This window comes from Octopus sinensis, linkage group LG2 (genome assembly GCF_006345805.1).
Source record: "Octopus sinensis linkage group LG2, ASM634580v1, whole genome shotgun sequence".
Lineage (NCBI taxonomy): Eukaryota > Metazoa > Mollusca > Cephalopoda > Octopoda > Octopodidae > Octopus > Octopus sinensis.
Window position 1 is genome coordinate 2,617,982 of NC_042998.1, and position 22,899 is coordinate 2,640,880.

The 22,899-nt window shown below is 38.1% G+C and overlaps 1 protein-coding gene across 12 annotated transcripts in view; it reads right to left on the reverse strand.

Annotated features, from left to right (window-relative positions):
• Positions 1 to 22,899, reverse strand: part of LOC115223565 (rho guanine nucleotide exchange factor 28) — a 490,764-nt gene that overhangs the window by 39,418 nt on the left and 428,447 nt on the right. For 11 of the 12 annotated variants that reach the window (XM_036511308.1, XM_036511277.1, XM_036511280.1 and 8 more), the window contains 10 exons: positions 15,979 to 16,041; positions 13,178 to 13,221; positions 12,501 to 12,595; positions 10,808 to 10,859; positions 9,482 to 9,534; positions 8,585 to 8,764; positions 6,999 to 7,121; positions 5,511 to 5,628; positions 4,280 to 4,446; positions 2,424 to 2,505 (listed from right to left, as the gene is read on the reverse strand). In XM_036511308.1, the coding sequence (XP_036367201.1) occupies positions 2,424 to 2,505; positions 4,280 to 4,446; positions 5,511 to 5,628; positions 6,999 to 7,121; positions 8,585 to 8,764; positions 9,482 to 9,534; positions 10,808 to 10,859; positions 12,501 to 12,595; positions 13,178 to 13,221; positions 15,979 to 16,041 (977 nt within the window). The remainder of the gene's footprint in view (positions 1 to 2,423; positions 2,506 to 4,279; positions 4,447 to 5,510; positions 5,629 to 6,998; positions 7,122 to 8,584; positions 8,765 to 9,481; positions 9,535 to 10,807; positions 10,860 to 12,500; positions 12,596 to 13,177; positions 13,222 to 15,978; positions 16,042 to 22,899) is intronic. The other variant, XM_036511282.1, reaches the window with a different exon arrangement.

The window sequence follows — 22,899 nt, forward strand, 5'->3', positions numbered from 1 at the left end:
TTAAAATAGCTAAAACTGAAAACAATCTTTAATCATCAACCCAATTGTTCAAAATGATATCTAGAATACCTGTGCAGGTGGCACGTAAAAAACACCCACTACACTCGCGGAGTGGTTGGCGTTAGGAAGGGCATCCAGCCGTAGAAACACTGCCAGATCTGACTGGGCCTGACGAAGCCTTCCAGCTTCACAGACCCCAGTTGACCCGTCCAACCCATGCTAGCATGGAAAACGGACGCTAAACGATGATGATGATGATGATGAATACAAAAATATAGTCAGAAGAAGAGCAGTCTTCTATTTTATCCCTTGAAATTCTGAATTCAAATCCTTTTCAAACAGAGCAGTAGTTAAATATTGAAATAACTTTGGTTTCTGCCAAAATTTGTGACATTCATCATCATCATCATCATCATTGTTTAGCATCCGCTTTCCATGCTAGCATGGGTTGGACGGGTCAACTGGGGTCTGTGAAGCTGGAAGGCTTCGTCAGGCCCAGTCAGATCTGGCAGTGTTTCTACGGCTGGATGCCCTTCCTAACGCCAACCACTCCGTGAGTGTAGTGGGTGTTTTTTACGTGCCACCTGCACAGGTGCCAGACAGAGCTGGCGAACGGCCACGAACGGATGGTGCTTTTACGTGTCACCGGCACGGGGCCAGGCGATGCTGGCAACGGACATGAACGGATGGTGCTTTTACGTGCCACCGACACGGGGCCAGACAGAGCTGGCAACCAGCCACGAACGGACGGTGCTTTTACGTGTCACCGGCACGGGGGCCAGCCGAGGCTGGCAACGGACGCGAACGGATGGTGCTTTTACGTGCCACCGACATGGTTGCCAGACAGAGCTGGCAAACGGCCACGAGCGGACGGGGCTTTTACGTGTCACCGGCACGGGGGCCAGCCGAGGCTGGCAACGGACACGAACGGATGGTGCTTTTACGTGCCACCGACACGGGACCAGACAGAGCTGAATATAATATATATATTATTAGCACAGTAATGTATAATAATGTATACTGAACTTATTGCATACAGTGCTCAGGTGCACTACAACTCATCAGAAAAAATAACCAAAATTGCATGAACTACACAGAATATGCACAGGAAGTGAACAGTAAAATAGTCTTTAAAAAAAAAGATTTTAAGAAAGAAGAAATGGGGGTGGGGGTAAGGGCACCAGATGTACTGTTGGCAAATTTCAAGAAGCACAGAAGTTTTGAACGATGTTGTGTCTCAACTGCTAACTACTGATGCAGGTAGTTTAAGGAACCAACTTCATGATATGATTTCTGATTTTAATGATTCTATTTTCTTTATATTATTAATAATATCTTCTAAAAAAAGGCATGAATCACCCTCACTCTCACCTCTCAAGGGCATTGTACCTATGTAAGAAATCAGGTTGTTTGGCTAAGAGCCACCACTCTGCTTTGTTCACATCATTATTTAATTGTTTACTTTCAAAAACTCAACAACTTTCGAAGAGCATTAAAATCAAATGTACAAATCATAAGGACAGTGTGCATAACAATTTTTTTAATATAAATCTAATTTATCATCATTTAACATTCACTTTTCGACATTTGCATAGGTCAGACAGAATTTGTTCAGCTAGCTTTTCTATGGCCACATGCCCTTCTTGCCATCAAACTTTGCATGCTTCCAAGTAAGGTAATACTCTCCCATGACCTGACAAGTTTTCGCAAAAAAAAAAAACTGAAAACGCAAAACACCACCTGCGTGATGGTGACCCTCATTTACAACTCTCATGTTATGTCAAGGTAAGGAGACAGTAACACACACACATACACACACACACACACACACACACACACACATATACGCATGATAACTATCTCCGTTTCCATCTACCAAACCTACTCACAAGAGAATGGTTGGTCTGGGTTTATTTATAGTAGATGACACACACATGTAACAAAGACCAATAACAGAATAATCTTAATATTTTTATGACTTAGTGGTAACAACGTCAGGCATGAAGACACATGGCTCAGTAGTAGAGTGTTGGGCGTGAAGGCACATGGCTCAGTGGTTAAAACATCAGGCTCACAATTATGAGGTAGTGAGCTCAATTCCCAGACCAAGCTGTGTATGTGTTCTTGAGCAAGACACTTTATTTCATATTGCTCCAGTTCACTCAGCTGTAGAAATGAGTCACGACATCACTGGTACCAAGCTGCATCAGCATTTGTCTTTTCGTTGAATAGCATCAGTAGTGTTGAGAGGGGGAGGTGTCATGCATGGGTGACTGCTGGTCTTCCATAAACACCTTCGTTTGGACTTGTGCATTGGAGGAGAACTTTCTAGGGTGCAATCCCATGATCATTCATGAGTGAAGGGTGAGGTCTTTACAAAATGCCAAAGAGAAAAGTGTTTCATAAGATTAAAAGTCCCTTACCAGTTACTTTACCACGTGATGTTTTCCAACCAATCTCACCCTCATGAATTAACTTTCGACAATTAGCACTTAAATCTAACCTCTGCAAATAGAAAATGAAAGATTAAGCAGGCTACAAACCATAATAACATGTATTCAATGATTACCAGACAAACCTGTTTACCTTCGTCTAACAAGCTGTGTGTCACAGCCCTACCTCAGAAGCAAAATAGTTTCCAAAAAAAGAAGACTACAAGGATAAAAATACTTGCAGCAATAATTCATGTAAAAATACTTAAATTAACAGAAATCATCCTACAAAAGGCGGCAAGCTGGCAGAATTGTTAGCACACTGAGCGAAATGCTTAGCAGTATTTCATCTGCCGCTACGTTGTGAGTTCAAATTCCGCCGAGGTCGACTTTGCCTTTCATCCTTTCGGGGTCGATAAATTAAGTACCAGTTACACACTGGGGTTCGATATAATCGACTTAAACCGTGTGTCTGTCCTTGTTTGTCCTCTCTGTGTTTAGCCCCTTGTGGGTAGTAAAGAAATAGGTATTCCGTCTAGCATTACGTTTTGAGTTCAAATTCCAACGAGGTCGACTTTGCCTTTCATCCTTTCAGAGTCGATTAAATAAGTACGAGTTATGGACTGGGGTTCGATATAATCGACTTAATCCATTTGTCTGTCCTTGTTTGTCCCCTCTGTGTTTAGCCCCTTGTGGGCAGTAAAGAAATAAGAAATCATCCAACATATGTTATGTTTCAATTAAAGACTGAATTTATAAAAAAAAAGTAAATAAATAAAAACATTTTTAAAAATCAACATTGTCATCATCATCATCATCATTAAACGTCTTCTTTGCCATGCTTACACAGGTCAGACTGAATCTATTCAGACAGCTATTTCTTTTTTCCTGGCTTCATGCCATTACTGTTGCCAATGCTGACCTGTTTCCAGCCAAGCTAATATTTCCTCCATGGTCAGACATGTTTTTCACAGAAGACTGGAGATGAACAACATCACTAGAATGACAGTGATATTCTTTTACAACTACGATTTGATGTCAAGACAAGGGTGTATATATATGCGCACACACACAAGTTTGAGTGTGTGCACATATATATATATACATATGGCAGGCTTCTAGTTACCATCTATGAAACCCACTCACAAGGCTTTGGTCAACTTGAGGCTATAGCAGAAGACACAGGCCCTAGGTGCTGCACAGTGAAACTGAAACAGAGACATCGCTGGGAAGCAAGCTTCTTAACCACCCAGCTTGACTGTGCCTAATACATAAAATCATCATCATCATCATCGTTTAACGTCCATTTTCCGCGCTAGCACGGGTTGGACAGTTCGACTGGGGTCTGGGGAGCCAGGGGCTGCTCCAGGCTCCAGTCCGATCTGGCAGTGTTTCTACAGCTGGATGCCCTTCCTAACGCCAACCACTCCGCGAGTGTAGTGGGTGCTTTTTACGTGCCACCTGCACAGGTGCCAGAGGGGTCTAGCATTGGCCATGATCGGTTGGTGCTTTTTATGTGTCACCGGCACAGAAGCCAGTCGAGGCGGTGCTGGCATTGGCCACGTTCGGATGGTGCATCACCATTTAATTACCATTTTCCACACTGGCATAGGCTAGATAAATTGACAGGAGCTGGTAAAGCCAGGGGTCACTCCAAGTTCCATAATCTGTTTTGGCATGGTTTCTACAGCTAGTTGCCCTTCCTAATGCCAACCACTTAACAGAGTATACCAGGTGCTTTTTACATGGCACCATCACCAGTGCTTTTTACATGGCACCTTGGTTTTAGGATATCAATTCTGTTGTGGCGGGTAGGTCTTCTTAACCATTAAAAAGCATTGAATTACCTTAAATTTTCTTCCTCGATATGACACAGAAGAACGGGGATCAATCCGTTGTATAATTTCTTCAAGGTGTTGTGCACGTTCATATTCTTCAACTTGAGAATTCACATTCGTTAAAATTTCTTTGATATGTTCTAAAGCTAGAAGCAAGTTATCACGTTCCTTTTTATCTAAAAAATAAAATTTATGAAATTGGTTAACTCAAGAATAACTGTTCATTAAAACATTTTTTCTTTTTGTTTTCTTCAATAAAATTCATTGACCAAAATAGTTCACATCAACCATGCTGCTCTCTATGATTTCAACATAACCCTAGCTCAGGTGGTTTAAATGCTAATTAACCCATCAGCAGTTAACCCTTTCACATTCAGATTACTCAGTTAAATGTAAAATTTATTCATTCACATTGGTTTCAAATAATCATGTATGGTCTCACAGCTTTGGGATTTCGATGTTGTGATAGCATACATTTAGAATGACATTGTAGGGTAGGTGTGAGAGACTTAATCTGGCTGGTTTCAACCTAAAACAGGTAGAATATTCGGGCCAGACACCACCAGTTTGAATATGAAAGGGTTAAAGGACGGTCTCTTCAAACCGGTTTACTGCACCATACTCTGCTTCAACCCGTCTCTGTATGTACAAAAATTCAAAACAATTGAAACTACACTGACCAATAACATCATCATCATCATCATTTTCATTTTTCCGTGCTTGCATAGAATTGCCAACCCTCATGTTTCCAAGCAAAGTAATATTTACCCCATAGCCAGACATGTTCTCACGGAATATTGGAAGTGAATAACACTGCTTGTTTGACATTGAAAATCATTTACAAACGTAACTTGCTGTCAAGACCAGGAAACACACACACACACACACACACACAAATGGTAGTCTTCTTTAACCTGTCTACCAAATCCATTCACAAGGCTTTGGTTAACCCAGGGCTATAATAGAAGACACCCACCCAGGGTGCCTTGTAGTGAGCATATGGCTGGAAAAAAAACTTCTTACCAACCAGCCATGCACATGTCTACTTTAAACTGTATAACCTCAATCTAAAAATTACAAACCACAGAACGCAATAATACCAAGTGAAAAATCAATAAAACTTTGACAAATACTTTACCGCTTAGTCATTCAGTTGGTCAATAATTCAGATAAAATTACACCAAGTCAACACAATATAAAATCAACACAAAATAAATTTGTTATAAAATGAAATGTCTACCTTTTGTGTTTTTAACAATACTTTCAATCATTGTTGGATATTTTGTGAGACGATGAGTAACAATGAGAAGAAAATCAGGAATTTCTCGTTTCGCAAACAAGCTATTACTTGACCATCGCTGCAAAGAAGAGAAATGTTAGAAATAAGTAATGAAATCAGTAAAATGGTTGGCAAAAGGAAGGGCATCCAGCCACTGAAATCTGGGCATGCAGGGACCAACTTGTGACAGCAATGGCTCCCAAGAGACGACCTGGACTGTGACAACCCAGCCAACACATGCCAGCATGGAAAGCAGATTTTCTACGCCTGGATGCCTTCCCAGTTGTCAACATGTAATTTTTTTCAAGCAAAGTAGTAAGTCCCCATAGCTGGAAATATTTTCACAAAAGACTTGGAGCAAAGGACATTGCTTTTGTGACTGACACAACCACACAATATTAAGACAACAAAACACATGCAAAACGGGTTTCTTTCAGTTTCTGTCAACCAAATCCACCCACAAAACCTGTGTCAGTACACAGTTACATTGGAAGACACATGCACAAGGTACCAAACAGGGAAACAGTGGGGATGAACCTAAAACCATATGGTTCGCAAGTGAGCTTCTTAACCATGGGTCATAGCTGTGCCTGTGTCTTTTTTTAATGTGTGGTGAAGAAGGAGGAGGAGGAGAGAGAGAGAAACAATAAGAGAAGTCAGTACAATTCTGAATATTCCTTTATTTTTGTGAGACTTGGACAACTATCCGGAGCCCTTAGAAGCCACTCGGACTCCTTTGGTACCAGGACACTTTGCATGATTATGGGTTACCATTGGTCAGATTTTGTATCCAACCAACAACTACGCTCAGAAACTGGGATGCATCCAGTTCTTTGTATGATTTAGGATTGTCAGTTCAGACTGTTTGGTCATGTTGCTCAAGTTTCTGAGTTGGATGCCAGACATTGTGTTCTCTTCTCCGAGGTTGTGGCTGAGGGGACAGCTCATATTTGTCGACCACATGCCACACGGTTACACCAAATGAGGAAGTATCTTGCAGAGATGGGGACTCACTGGGACACTGCTCAGAGGGTTGCCCAGGATGACCCAAGTAAATACTGGTAAATGGTAGATGTAGTGATGCACTGCAACAGCACATGCTCCCATACCTGCCCTGAGGTGGATAAAACCACTTGACCCATATGTGAAATACAGGTTCAATACCAGTTCAAGCAAAGTGCAATATGACCTAATCACAATCACAGGCTCAATTGTTTGAAATAAAAAAAAAAGGGTATTAACCAATAATTTATTTCTTCATTTCTTAAGTCATCTCAAAATCAAAAATTTAGGCATTCTAAAAAATAAAATAACCATTATTTGTAGTTTCTAATATAACAAAACTGGGTAAAACTATTATTATCTCTTCTTTTTATCAGATCTAAATAACATTTTCAAATCAATGTAATATGTGAAAGGAACTGATGGAAAAGCGGTCTTTAGACTTACCTTAACAAGAGACAGAACTCTGCGATCAGTTATCAAATCTTTGTAGACAGTAGCAGATTCTTTATGATGTGAACAAAAGTAGCCATAGACATTTTTAATCCTCTCACTATTTTCTCCATCAAACTGTTAAAAGGCAAGTAAAAAAAAATTAATTATTTCAATGCATTTATCATTTTTAAAATAAACAGTAAGATGATATACAACTGATATAACTGACCTTAATAATTAGTTAGCCACTATGATAAAACTAATTACAGAAATCTGTAATCATTTTGCCATGTCCAATCAAGTGGGGGAATATATACACAACAGAATCCAAGAAACTGGCCTTGTGGACTTATGGCTCAGGAAGGACCTTTCATCTTTTTTTGATGATAATTTTATAAAGTTTCTCAGTAATCATACAATATTTCTTGTGTGTGTCTGATCAATTTTAATTCTAATAGGTTATATTTTGCTTATTCCATTTTATTGTCTGTTTTTCTATGCTAGCATGGATAAGATGTCTGTATCCATGGAAATACTGCTTTCCAACTGGGATGCCCAACCTGTTTTATCAAGTTAGAAGAGATCTGTTATTTCACATATTTTTGAGGGAGGGCACCAGCAGTGTTGTCATTGTCGGTTATCCTAGTGTCGAGAGAACAGACAACAGCGCTGCTCATAGCAAGCAACTTTCACAGAGCATGAATATGAACACACACACACACACAGCCATGACAGGCTTTCTCCAGTTTCCACCATTCCAATTTACACAAGGCTGGGGCTAAGGGAGAAGCCACTTGGCCAAGGAGCTACATAATAGGACTGAATTTGAAATCACGACACAGTGGTGCTCATGACTACTGTTCACTCACAAAGTTTTTATAGAATATTATATAAATATATATATATGTAGTTTATGTCAAGAAACTGAAACATTTTCATAGTTTTTTTTTTATTTAATATTTTTGTTTATAGTTTAATTAAATTTTTTTCTATAAACAAATATCAATGGAAATAGTAGTTGTGATACCTGTGCCGGTGGCACATAAAAAGCACCATCCGAACGTGGCCGTTGCCAGCGCCGCCTTGGCTGGCTTCCATGCCGGTGGCACATTAAAAGCTCCAACCGATTGTGGCCGATGCCGGGCTCCTACTGGCACCTGTGCAGGTAGCACGTAAAAAGCACCCACTACACACGCGGAGTGGTTGGTGTTAGGAAGGGCATCCAGCTGTAGAAACACTGCCAGATCAGACTGGAGCCTGGTGCAGCCCCTGGCTTCCCAGACCCCGGTCGAACCGTCCAACCCGTGCTAGCGCGGAAAACGGACATTAAACAATGATGATGTTGATGAAAATTAACCCCATTACAAGGAAACTGAGCCGATAACCTGAGGAGATACAGACTAGCTGAATAAAAATATCTTTCACATGGCTAAAATGTAACCAGTACATCAGTGACTGATTGTAAATTAATCGTTTCGGCTTTAACCCTTCCATTTCATAAATTCTTGGCAGAAGCAAAAAGTGATGTGCTTTACCTTCATTCCTTCTAATCTCTTCTGTAATAAACAATAATAATTGCAAAGCAACTGTCAGCTCACCTGATCAATTAAGGTCTTCCCAATCTCGTCAACAATATTGTCTTTATTCTGAGACTGAAGCTGCTGCAAGTTGTTAAAGAAACACACGTGAATGGCGAGGAGGTCTTCCAAACATGGAAACATCATATTGAGACACTCGAGAGTCACTCCCGCTTCACTGTGAAGACGATCACAGATAATCTACAACAACAACAACAAAAGAACAATCAACATCAAACTAATTCAAATCAAAAGAAAATACATAAAGCCACAAGACACACAGATTAACAAATTCATTAAACTAATTAGTATCATTCTCATTTCACTTCCACTTTTTCATTCTTGCATAATTTGTTGAGGCAGATTTTCTATGGTCGGATGCTTTTTCTGTTGTTAATTCGTTTGTTTCCAAGCTAGACAGGTTTTCTATAGAAGACTAGGAAATGAACAACCTTATTTATGACACATGACAATGGGCTTCTTTCAGTTTCTATCTACCAAATCCATTCACAAAGCTTTTAGTCAACCTAGGGCTATAGAAGAAGACACTTGCTTAAGATGTGCCTAGAGACTGAATCCATGATTGGGAAGCAAGCTGCTAACTACACACCACACCAGTACATGTTCAATAAACCAGTGCATTGCACTATTCATATCTTTATTCAGTTCTAGAATTTAAATTTTTCAAACTGTTTTTTGCATTTTCCTTTTCATATTTATATTGCTTCAATTTACAGTTGCCATTTGTTTGTGTTTCTTCCAGGTCAGACCAAGTTGATCTATACCACATTCATGCTTACTCATAAAAATATTATTTTATACTGGAATCCTAACAGAGTTTCAATTTCTAGATTTCAATTCATTTTCCCATTGTAACTGAATTAATAAGCTCGATTAATTAAGAATCAGAGAACCTACCTTTTGCATAATAGTTAACTTTTGGCAATATTTCTTTTCTGTTAGTACCAATTCTAAAAAGAAAACAAAATTAGCATTAGAAATTCCTCAGCCTATAGTCACAATTGGAATAACAAAAGAGATTAAATTTAGAGAGAGAGAGAGAGAGAGAGAGTTGGTGTAGGGAGAAAACCAAGAAAAGATTAGATCCAAATGAAAGAAAAACTGACTAAAACAAGTTTTCTCATCAAAGCTTAGAGTTAAGATAGATTTCATCAACACAAGTTAATTAGCATTTTAATCACAAAAAGGACATTTCTTCATAATCCTCACAAGAAAATAAATGAAACAAATAGAAATAATGTATTCGTAATAGTAGATGCAATTCTGAAATTAAAATCATTAGTTTTGTTTGTAAAACAGAAGGCTTTATGCAATTTCAAATGTGACCAACTCTTTTGCAGGAAACACAATTGCTATAGATTAATGTAAAGCATTCTCATATTGGCTGATCATTGAAGATTACTAGTGAGTTTCATTGCATGCTTTCCTGGGGAATTGTGATTTGCATGTCATCTATTCAGACTGATGTATTTTTTTTTATAGATTTAAATGCTCAAAATCAAGAATGGGTGAGGTCATTTTGTTAGCAAAACGTTGGCCTTCAATCAATGTTGACAAAATATTTGCTATCTCAGAGGAGACTGATGATAACAATGACAGTCTGGATAATGGAGGTGATGTTGATTTGCCATCCTTTCATGATTCAGAGGATGAATACAATACAAGTGCAAGCGTTGTAGATAATGACACAATGCATGCGTACACCTGTGCCGAGTCTGGTAGCGGGAAAGAATTGCATGGTGATGGGGATACTGCTGACAAGGCTGGGTGCACGTAAGGGACTTGAAAAATGACAACCCTACCCCCCTCTCCCACTGTCATAAATGATTTTATCAGTCAAGGTGGACTTGTACAGATACCAATTGAAGCTATCCACTCATTTTATTTTATTTATCTTTTTTTTTTTTTTTTGATACTGATGCTGAGTCTTCATATCAGAATTATCTTGAGATAGAAACCAATGAATATTTCACCAACTGAATAAAGAAATATGGGACCACTCCCAAAATACGTCTGTGACAATCAATGACACTTAGAAAAAAAGACCAGGATGAGTTATCAGTTTAGATTTCAATATGGAACTTAAATCATACTGAGTTTTACACAAATTGTCAGAAAATTATTTGCCCACACCACAAGATTTCAAAAACAAAAATTATCTCCTAGTGAAAGGTTTCAAATACCTTTACTGTAAAATAAAGATAGAAATCAAATATAGCTTACCATAAATATGATCTTGTCGTTTCACCTCTTTATGACTTAGCTTTTTGACAACCTGCAATAATCAAAAACCATGATGTAAGGGATATTTCAAGACTCAATTATTTCAATGTTCATCATTCATCAAATGTTGGATGAATGATGAACACAAAGTACACATATGAATGAACACACACACATTTATATATTTGAAAGTTTTCAAGAACATCCATCTCGCATAAATCTGAAACAGGATAAAGAAAATCAAATATTAAAACCAAATGAATAAAAACTCAAGCATATTGTGGACCTGTTGGACTTTGTTTATCACACATACACACACACACACACACACTTGAATGTGTGACTATGTTGTGAAGAAGTTCACTGTACAACCATGAGCTTTTAAGTACAGTCATATTGTGTGATACCTTGAAAAAAATGCCATTGCCCTGGGCCAACCAAGGCCTTGTGAGTAAATATGAAAAACAGTAACTGTGCAAAACTCATCAGATATGAATGAATGAATACTTGCATCTGTATGTATGTGCTCAGATGTGTATGTATGTGTGAATATTTACAATTCTGGACTATGGAGTATGAAATTTGTAGTCATTTCCCCCATCAACATTAACCGGGCTTTCAAAAATGAGCAAAATGAAATCTCCTTTATGTGCAAAACTGGGCAAGTAACAGCAAATAAGGGCTTCTGACTATAAAACAATGCCTCAGCCAAATACATTTATCTAACCCAAGCAACCATGAAAAAACCAAACAAGAAACAAATGGTCAAATGCATAATATTGAGTGTGTGGTTTCAGAAGAGTGCATCCCAACCAATCGGTTTGGGTTCAGTCCCACAGCACAGCACCTTGGGCAGGTATCTTCTACTATAGCCCTGGTACAACCAATAAGCCTTGTGAGTGGATTTGGTAGATGGAAGCTGAAAGGAGCTTTCTCTCTCTCTCTCATGTAGATATTGCACTTCTCTGAAAACTGTTCAGATAAGGGCAGTGGCATTGCTGTCATTTCCCATGAACAGGGTGTCCACTGGGATTGTGTCTTCAATGATGGGTAGAATAAGACATCCCTTACTCGAAAAATTATTAAAAGTTAACAATAGAAAGGACATAACAATGCTGCAATAATATGCCCGTGTAACTCAAGCTAGTGTGGAAGAAAAATGGGCATAAAAAGCAAAAAAAAATAAATGATTTTTTTCTCTCCATCACAACCTTCTTTTCATTCTCTCAACTCCTCCCACTCACCCCTATATAATGTGGGATAACCATGTATCTCCTCTGTAGCAAGACACCTGTCCTTGTTTCTCTATTATATTAAAGCCTTTCACCACCTTGCCTAAAGACGCCTCCCCCTCTCTCCCACTTAGTACTAAGGGCTTCTCCTTTTGCTTGCCCTTTTTCTGTCTTATTTGGCAACCTTACAAGTGTTGGTGGCATGAAAAAAGCACCCAATGCACAATGTAAAGTGGTTGGCATTAAGAAGGACATCCAAACTATGCCGGAAAGGAAAACAGAATGAGGTAACACTCAAATGTTCTGCACCTTGTAAGACATATGCATTAAAAAAAACAAAAAGCATTGTTCAAAGTGATTTGTAATGTAAAGAGAAAAGACATTGTCACCAAACCATGGTACATGAAAAAGAAAAATGTTAAGACTTCTCACTATCTTTAATAATTTTAATAAAACAATACCTTTTTGTCAACTGAGATGCTCCATGCTTCAGGTTCATTTTCTTCCACACACAAGAAAGGGTCACTTTCCAAGACTGTCTGATCCAAACCATCTGCTTCAATTAACACAAAAACAATATTTAAGAAAACATTAGACATTTTCAGTTATTCAAGTAAAAATCAAAAACCTATCTCAAAGAATTCTCTTTCTCTGTGAACATTAATATCTTACAGACATTACAATGTTAGAGGCAAAATAAAACTATAATCACAAGATATGAAGTTTTAAACTTGCAGTGTACTTCCCACTAAAAATACGTATTTACATATAAAAGCAAAAATCTGTCATTTGAGAAATACTAAGTGTACACAGAATAGCTGCATTTTTGTCTCAGCAAGAATGTATTCTGATAAGAGACGGAGAGCAATCGCATACACACAAGAGAAGGGAGGGGGGAATCATCAATAAAACAGCAAAAGTTTTAAAGATAATGTAAAAAGCAGGTTTAGGATGACAGGGCCCAATGCTTTAAAACAGATTTTAATTATTTTAATTGGAGAACTAAACATTAAATTCTATATCTCAATAGTATAATTATATGCTGAAAAGTCAGCAGATCTAGATAAATTAAATGTAGGCAAATATAGAGAGAAAATAGGCAAAAGAAAGCTTAATTGAGAAAGAAGCTTATACTTACGCTCGTCAAGGGATTCCATTGACTCGCTAATGGTCTCACCAATGCTGATAAAAATGGAAGAAGAAAATTAATAATATTTCACAAATAATAATAATAATAATAATATTAATAATAATAATAATATTAATAATAATAATATTAATATTAATAATAATAATATTAATAATATTAATATTAATAATAATCATAATCATAATAATAATAATAAATGCCCTGATACAGTACCAGGCAGTGGCTCTCATGGCTTCTGACCATAACTGATTGGAAGTGTTATCATGTACATTGTTTTTGTCTTGGTATAAAAGATGGGTTACAGCAAATATTCTGCTCAATACCACAGATTTGCTTGTCAGTTGTTTGACCTTAACCAGTTGAGCATGTCCCTTAGTGGCTGACGATATGTGCATCTCTGACCACGAGCAGACGTAGTGGGGGAGCATCATAGCCATGTGTTGAGAGGGATTCTTTGGGGTTTGAATAATTCACCTCTGGAAACATGGGTGGTTCTTTCAACATCCTTAAACAACCCTTATTCAGGGACCGTTTGAGCGGGTTGGGTTACTCAACCTGAAGAAAATTCTAATTGGGCCCCACCTGCAAGGTCATGTGCTTTTTATCTTGATATGAGATCACCATGTCACGCTCATATGGTTGTGATGTATGTGCCTAGTGTACCCTTATCAGATGGGTAGTCATGATGGGTATACTGGGCTTCGTATATTTTACTCCAGTGTCACTTTGATGGCATGCACTTCTCTTTCACTCACTCAATAATAATAATAATAATAATCATTTAATGTCCACTGTTCCATTCCTGCATGAGTCAGATGAAATTCTTTGAAGCAGACTTTCTATAACCAGCTGCTGCTTCCAAGCATGGTAATATTTTCTCCGTGTCTAGGTATGTTTTTCACAGAAGACTTGGAAATGAACAACCTTGCTTGTATGATGATGATGCTTATTTACAACCAACATGTGGTCTAGACAAGGGTACACACAAACATATGTGCACGCACACACACAGAAAACGGGCTTCTTTCAGTTTCCATCTACTAAATTCACTCACAAAGCTTTCGTTGGCCTGGGGTTATGGTAGAAGATTCCTGACTGAAGCCAAAACCACATGGTTGGAAAGCAAGCCTCTTAACTACACAACTACACCTGTGCCATATACACATATCTAAACAAAACCTATTTAAACCTACATTAGACGTTAAAAATGTTGCCTCAAATTTCTATCATGCTGTATATATATATATATATATATATACACACACAATTGCAGCGTGGAAGGTGTTTATAAACCATTTAAGAAACACACAAAAACCGTTAGATTCACTTCAACATTTAAATTTAATTTGTCAAAATATTTTCGTCGCTTTGAGACCGCGACCTGTTCACGATCACAAATCAGGTCACTTGCTATGCAAGTACATCTCTGTATATATATATATATATATATATATATATATATATATATATATATATATGTCTAAGATAATCAAAAGGTAATGAAAATTAGTGATGGTCTCTACCAGCATTAAAAAAATTAACAAAATTTTTTAAATAAAATTTATGAAAAATGAGTTTTAAAGTTTCAAATGAGTTACCAAGTGTATACCTAGTTTATAGTCTTTAGTACTGTTATAGACACCAGGCAGAATCAATGCATTTTACAAAATTATCAATGATTTCTGGTGAAGGTATATAGCCCAGTAGTTAGGGTGTTGTACATACAATCACAAGATCAGGACACATCATTCATCATCATCATCATCGTTTAACGTCCGTTCTCCATGCTAGCATGGGTTGGATGGTTCGACCGGGGATCTGTGAAGCCAGGAGGCTGCACCAGGCTCCAGTCTGATCTGGCAGTGTTTCTACAGCTGGATGCCCTTCCTAACACCAGGTGGCATATTGTGTTCATGAGCAAAACACCTCATTTCAAATTGCTCCAGTTTACTCAGCTGTAGAAACGAGTAACCCTGCAACAGACTGGTGTTCTGTTTAGGGAGAATGTCATGGTGGTGGACACTTATACACCATAGGCCAGTCCACCAAGCCAGCAGGGTTGCTTCATTTAAAGATTACCACAGTGCAAGGAAGCACATTGTGACTATTGGTGATTAACAATATCTGAGAATTTCACAGATACAAGGATTAATGAATTTTGTCTAGTTTCAAAATTAAACAATTTGTCAGGATATTGTTGATGCCAACAGACTTATCTCTGAGATGGTAGGAAACTAAAAATCTTAATGTTATTTTTCAGACACTAGATGACATCTTCCATTCTAGTGTATTTCGTAGTATATAAGAGAGATACAGGCTGACTGCATAATATCATCATTTCAATCTAAAGCCTAGCTTTCATTGCAAATACCTTCTTAGTGTTCTCAAGGAAATTACAGAGCAGTACTTGTTACAACCAAGAGAAAGGCAAGTTACTATTTCCTTAGAACATGATCAGTGCTCATAGTTACAACTATAGAGGCTTACACAATCTAAGGGATTTCATAAGCCATTTGGGGTTCCTGGAGATTTTTTTCAAATCTTTAAATAGTTTTCAATGCTTTAGTGACGATGCTACTGAGTTTTCCCTGATCAATATATGCTGCAATATTGCTTATTGTCTTTATTGATGACACACAGTCACATTAACATTAGCTTAGTACCTATCCTATAATTTCTTTCACTAGACAAGGCGTTTAAAGTTTGTTTCCCCTGTAATAAATGAGATATACAGGTGCGTTGGGGGGGGGGGGAGACATATCAGAAAATAATTTAGATGATTTACTAACTTTGAATGCATTGATTCTGGACGATTGCTACCAAATTCTTCTCTTTCTTCAGAAATTCTGTGGCTGGAAAAAAGAAAAAAAGAAAGAATAAATAAATAAAAGAACTACAGAATCAGTCAACACACATCATCTTTTTATCTTGCAGAGACTAATGACCAGTCAAAAGTAATTAGAAGCAAATGCAATTACTAGATGTCTATGCAGCAGAAACGTGCATCGGACCCAATTAAATCAAATATGCTGTATAATTGACAGTAGAAATAAAAAAAAAATACGCAGATGTACTAGTTTCCATATTCATTGTAATTGTCTCGGATATGCACTTGGCAAAATATTTATAATCCAGCAAAACAAACCCAGGATTTACTCATCAGATGAAATACAGTGGGATTGCTTACCTTGAGTAACCCTAGGTGTTCCTTACAACTCGATGCAGTTAGACATGTCCTGGATTATAACTAAATGATCATACAGTACCTAGCCTGGATACTTTATCTCTGTCTATTCATTAATCCAAGCCAGCATGGAAAACGGACACTAATTGATGATGATGATTATAGGTGTGTATATATACTTAAATATTCTTTCACAAAAAAAAAAAAAAATCGTTGTTGCTGTTGCTTTTTATGACAGAAAGCTTCTAAATCAAAAAAGAAATGTTCTAAAATTCTTCAAGCAAGGGCATACTCTAGTCCAGCAGTTCTTAACCATGGCTCCCAGCCCTACGTGCAACCCTCAAGCATCCCCTCAGTGGCCCCCAATGGTCTTCCCTCTATAAATGTAACAAATTTTTCTTTAATTGATTTGTGTTTTACTATTTTGGATGAGGCATCCTAAAAAAAAATCCAGGTTTTGGATCTGATTCAGATATTAAAAAGGTTAAGAACCACTACTCTGGCCACTAAAATCCTCCACTTCTTTTCACTCATTCAGTCACCTAATTTACATACATCTACCACTAGAGTCCATCAATTGTGTTGTTAACAACTGATTAATCTACACTTGTCGAAGATTGAAGCATCTGAACTCCTTGATTATCCTATATAAGAAGTTTTCAAAGTAGGCAAGACAGACCAATATCTTCCAAGATTGTGTTGAGAATTCAGGTGATTTAGGATGAGGCATAGAGTTAAGTGGGTTGTGTTGGGGTTCCTTGAGAGGAGTATTATATATAAATAAGATAATTAATCTGTTTGTTACCACATTTCTACTTTTATTGAATTAATTTTGAAAACAATGAAGAATTTAGTTGAATGATTTTGTCATTATTAAGGTGGTGTTTAAAGCATAAACAGACATGGAATTCTGATGGAAGGTTTCAATTCAGATCACTTTGGAACAGTAAGTTTGTGTCATAGAACCAAAGGCAGTCTCAGATGGGTTAAAGCAGTATTGGGGAAATTTGCTGAAGTCTCCAGCAGCATTATGTTCTACATGACTGCATAACCAATATATATATATATATAAATATAAAAGGGTATCGCTGATATGGGATTTCTTTCACCCATCTTTACTTTCCACTTCCTTGTATCGATCGCCTGACTGGTCCTCGTGTCGGTGGCACGTAAAAGCACCCACTACACTCTCGGAGTTGTTGGCGTTATGAAGGGCATCCAGCTGTAGGAACCCTGCCAGATCAGATTGGAGTCTGATGCAGCCATCTGGTTCGCCAGACCTCAGTCAAATCGTTCAACCCATGCTAGCATGGAAAGCAGACGTTAAACGATGATCATGATGATATATATATATATGTATACTCTTACTCTTTTACTTGTTTCAGTCATTTGACTGCGGCCATGCTGGAGCACCGCCTTTAGTCGAGCAAATCGACCCCGGGACTTATATGTATGTATATATATATATATCATCATCATCATCATCATCGTTTAGCGTCCGTTTTCCATGCTAGCATGGGTTGGACGGTTCTACTGGGGTCTGTGAAGCCAGAAGGCTTCATCAGGCCCAGTCAAATCTGGCAGTGTTTCTACGGCTGGATGCCCTTCCTAACGCCAACCACTCCGTGAGTGTAGTGGGTGCTTTTTACGTGCCACCCGCACTGGTGCCAGACAGAGCTGGCAAACGGCCACGAACGGGTGGTGCTTTTTATGTGCCACCGGCACGAGGGCCAGGCGAGGCTGGCAACGGACACGAAACGGGGCGGTGCTGGCAACGGTCGCGAAACGGAAAGTTCTCTTACATGCCACCGGCACTGGTAACACATCTGCAATTTCCATTGATCGATTTCCATTCTGATCCTCACTTGCCTCATCACGTCTTCACAAGTAGAGTTTTGTGTCCCAAGAAGGGAAGGTATGCATACGTAGGCTGGCTCCATCCCATGTAGAAGGCCACGGGTTATGGACTCACTTGTCCTGCCGGGTCTTCTCGCGCACAGCACACTTCCAGAGGTCTCGGTCTCTAGTCATTTCCTCAGTGAGACCTATATATATATATATATATATATATATATATATACATGCATGTATCATCATCATCATCATCGTTTAGCGTGTGTTTTCCATGCTAGCATGGGTTGGACGGTTCTACTGGGGTCTGTGAAGCCAGAAGGCTTCATCAGGCCCAGTCAAATCTGACAGTGTTTCTACGGCTGGATGCCCTTCCTAACGCCAACAATGTATATATATATATATGGGTATGTAAAAAAAAAATGCTCAAAAAGTTAAAATAATGACAAATTCCTACAAAGAAATCTTCTTGCTAGCAATAAGTCACCATTGCTTATAACCAGAATAAGAAGTCAAATGTTTAAACTTCTACAGAGTGACTACACATGGATTCCACATCTGATCACATAGAGAATATATTTTGCAACAATTTTGATGCAAAGTTATTGTAACTCTTAATGTTCGATAGAGACCGTTATCTTTCCACTTTAATTCAATATTTAAATGAAGAAATGATACCAAGGAAATCAAGTAAATGTTCAAGGAATTACACACACACACACACAACAATGTATTGCTGACTCACACTCAAAGATAATACATAGCACACAATGTATTACACATTTTGTATGTGATACAAAATGTATCACATCCATAATCTATTACACACACACACGGTGCTTTACAAACTTGTGCATAGCATATAAGGGATACTTAATGTAATGTGATACACACAAAACGTAATTAGATGCATACATAATTAATCACACTAAGACAATATATTATTTACATACATACTGATAATCTATATCTATTACACACACACACACATACACATAAATACATTCACATCATACATACAGGTACACACATAAAGTAACTATAACACTTGGAGTAAAAATGTGAGTGAGTGTACCTAAGTGGGTTTGTGTGTGTATTTACAAACTATCAGTTCTTCCAATGAGGAAACAGTGAAAAAGGACCTGTCCCCTTAGGTACCAAACTTCAAATTATAGTTTGCTATTAATCTCTGTACTTCCTATTGCAGAGTTTGTATTTCTGTCCTGATAAAAAGGATAGATTACCTTTAAAGCTTAATAAATATTTTATTGCAGCAGGTGATGTATTTTGGTGTCTGTACCTGATCTCCTTAAGTACCATATGATTGATTGATTGATTCTAGTTTCAGCTTATGAGCTGTGGCCATGCTGGGGCACCGCCATTTGGTGTTGCTACTTGGTTTCACTTCATGGAGGCTTTCTAGCAACTGCTATTTGGTGCATGAGAGAGTTCGATGCAGCTGCCCTCATCTGCCCCTCCTGCCGTGAAGTTGGTTCATCTGGGACACCTGACAGGAAGAGATCCAGCTTCATTTTAAAGACATCTGTATCCACCCCATGCAGGTCTCTCAGGTTCTTCGGGAGGATATTGAAGAGCTGTGGGCCTCGGAAGCCCAGGCTATCACAGAATCTTGTCCTACATCTTGATGACAGGTTTGGAGTCCTAGGCACCACGCAGTGGCGCCCAGTTCTGGCATTTGCGTAACTCTCGATGCCAAAGTTCAGGACACTTCCCTCCAGGATCTTCCAGATGTATATTATGGCATATCTTTCCCGCCTACGCTCCAGGGAATATAATTTTAATCTCTTGAGTCTTTCCCAGTAGCTTACATTCTGCATAGAGGCTATCTTCTTTGTGTAGCTTCGTTGGATCGCCTCAAGTTCTGTGATCAACTTGACACTGGATGGTGACCATAGTTGAGAGCAATAGTCAAAGTGGCTTAGGACAAGTGTCTTCCAGAGGACCATCATGGTTTCTTATTAACTTTGTCAATCAAATACTTGTAGGAAAGGGAATGTTGTAACTTTTGTGGAATGCATGTGTGTGTGTATTGCAGTTATTCCGTGTTTTCATTGGTTCAGTGAAAATTATAAAGGCGCAGGAGTGGCTGTGTGGTAAGTAGCTTGCTTACCAACCACATGGTTCCGGGTTCAGTCCTACTGCGTGGCAACTTGGGCAAGTGTCTTCTGCTATAGCCTCGGGCCTACCAAAGCCTTGTGAGTGGATTTGGTAGACGGAAACTGAAAGAATCCTGTTGTATATATGTATATATATATGTGTGTGTGTTTGTGTGTCTGTGTTTGTCCCCCCAACATTGCTTGACAACCGTAACTTAGCGGTTTGGCAAAACAGACCGATAGAATAAGTACTAGGCTTACAAACAATAAGTCCAAGGGTTGATTTGCTCGACTAAAGGTGGTGCCCCAGCACGGTTGCAAGTAAAAGAGTAAAGGAGACACTATTTTACAGTTGAATGCTCTTCTTATCAACAAACTTCACCTGCTCCCAAGTTGCATATATCTTTTTAAGAGAACAGTATAGAATTTTGTACAACATAAGTCTATTGTATTTTATATACATACACCCATATCTATGTATAATTAAAAGCCTTTATCTACACAAAAGACTATATTTCACTTTCCTCTGATAACAAAGTTTTTGATAAAGTTGAAAAACAATATAAATTCTGTTGATCAAGATATTGGTAGGGAGAGGGAGAGAGAGAAGAAGAGAGAGGGAGAGAGAGAGAGTGTGTGTGTGTGTGTGCACGTGCTTGCATGCACACATTTGCTACTTTTAATGTAAAGCAGGTTTACATAACCGATCTTAAGGCTTTGTTCAAGCAACCTTATCTTGAATTGCAGTCAACAGCCAATGGGTGCAGTGAAAACAAACCGGGGTTACTGGCAGAATACATTATCCATAGACCCAGATATCTAATCCTATTCACCTTGCGTAGGACAAGCATGTCAGACTCCATAGGCTTCTAACACACTGGATACATTGAGCACTTTTATGGGGATTTTTCTTACCACAAAAAGTAGTAGTAGTAGTAGTCGTAGTAGTAGCAGCACAATTCAGCCTAGTAAGTGACGGATGAGCAGGGAGATTTACATCCATGGCTCCTCACTGCTAAGCCCCATGTCAAGTTTGTTTAATTTAACTCTTTCACCAAAGTGTTCCACTTCGTGCATACACTATTTTACAGAGATGTACTTGCATAGCAAGTGACCTGACCTGAGATCGTGTGCTGGGGAAAAAAAACAATTGCAGATTGGAAGGTGTTTATAAGCCATTTAAAAAACACACAAAAACCGTTAGATTCACTTCAAAATTTAGATTTGATTTGCCAAAATATTTTCATCGCTTTGAGACCGGGAATTTTGTCAGTGAACAGGTCACAGTCTCAAAGCGACAAAAATATTTTGACAAATAAAATTGAAATATTGAAGTGAATCTAACAGTTTTTGTGTGTTTCTTAAATGGTTTATAAACACCTTCCAATCTGCAATTGCTTTCATACACTATTTGTTTTCCAGGTACCTGTGTATTTGGTATTATATGACTCCGTGTTTCATTTTATTGTGATCATCATCATCATTATTATTTTAAAGTCAGGAGTATGTGATTCTAAGTAGAGATGCATCTCTGTTAGGAAGGCGAGTGACTTAGTGGTTAAGAGTATTCAGCCCATGATTATAAGGTTGTGAGTTCAATTGCTACCAGTGCACTACCAGCCCATATATATTCTTTTATTTGTTTCAGTCATTTGACTGCAGCCATGCTGGAGCACCACCTTTAGTCAACCCCATGACTTATTCCATCAGTCTCTTTTACCGAGCTGCTAAGTTACGAGGATGTAAACACAGACACACAAATATATATAAACAACAGGCTTCTTTCAGTTTCCGTCTACCAAATCCACTCACAAGGCTTTGGTCGGCCCAATGCTATAGTAGAAAACAGTTGCCCAAGGTGACACGCAGTGGGACTGAGCCCGGAACCACATGGTTGGTAAGCAAGCTACTTACCACACAGCCACGCCTGTGCCTATATATATTCGATATACATACTTTCTTACATATATATATATATATATATATATATATATATATATAATATATATCTTTATATATAAAAGAGAGGTTGTGTGCTGTCTGTCTCCTATGATTTAGATTCCTAACTACTCCCACATTTTGCGGTGCAGTTTAACCAAAACCGGGTATCTTATAGTCGTGATTCATATCGAGCCCTTCTGGGTATTAGCGCACGTCTACAATGAGTCTACGATTTAAAAAAAGATTTACCATCATTTTTTCCCATTTTTAATGCATTTTTGGCATATATATAAGGGAAGTAACTCTCTAAAAATTCATTATTAAATCTCAGAACGTAAAAAGCTACAGTAACACCCCCACCTTTGTGGTTAGCCATATTGAGATGGCTATTATACTTATTTCCCTTACAAACCTGAGCAACGCCGGGTGATACTGCTAGTATATATATATATATATATATATATATATATATATATATATGTACAGATGAATACTTTACAGTTGTAATACACTGAGCTGGCTAAAAATCTATAAATATGTTGTCGTATATTACAGAAACAAAATAGAATACTGCCAACATGATGTTCTATCTTGCTGCTACAAAAGTGTTAAATAAG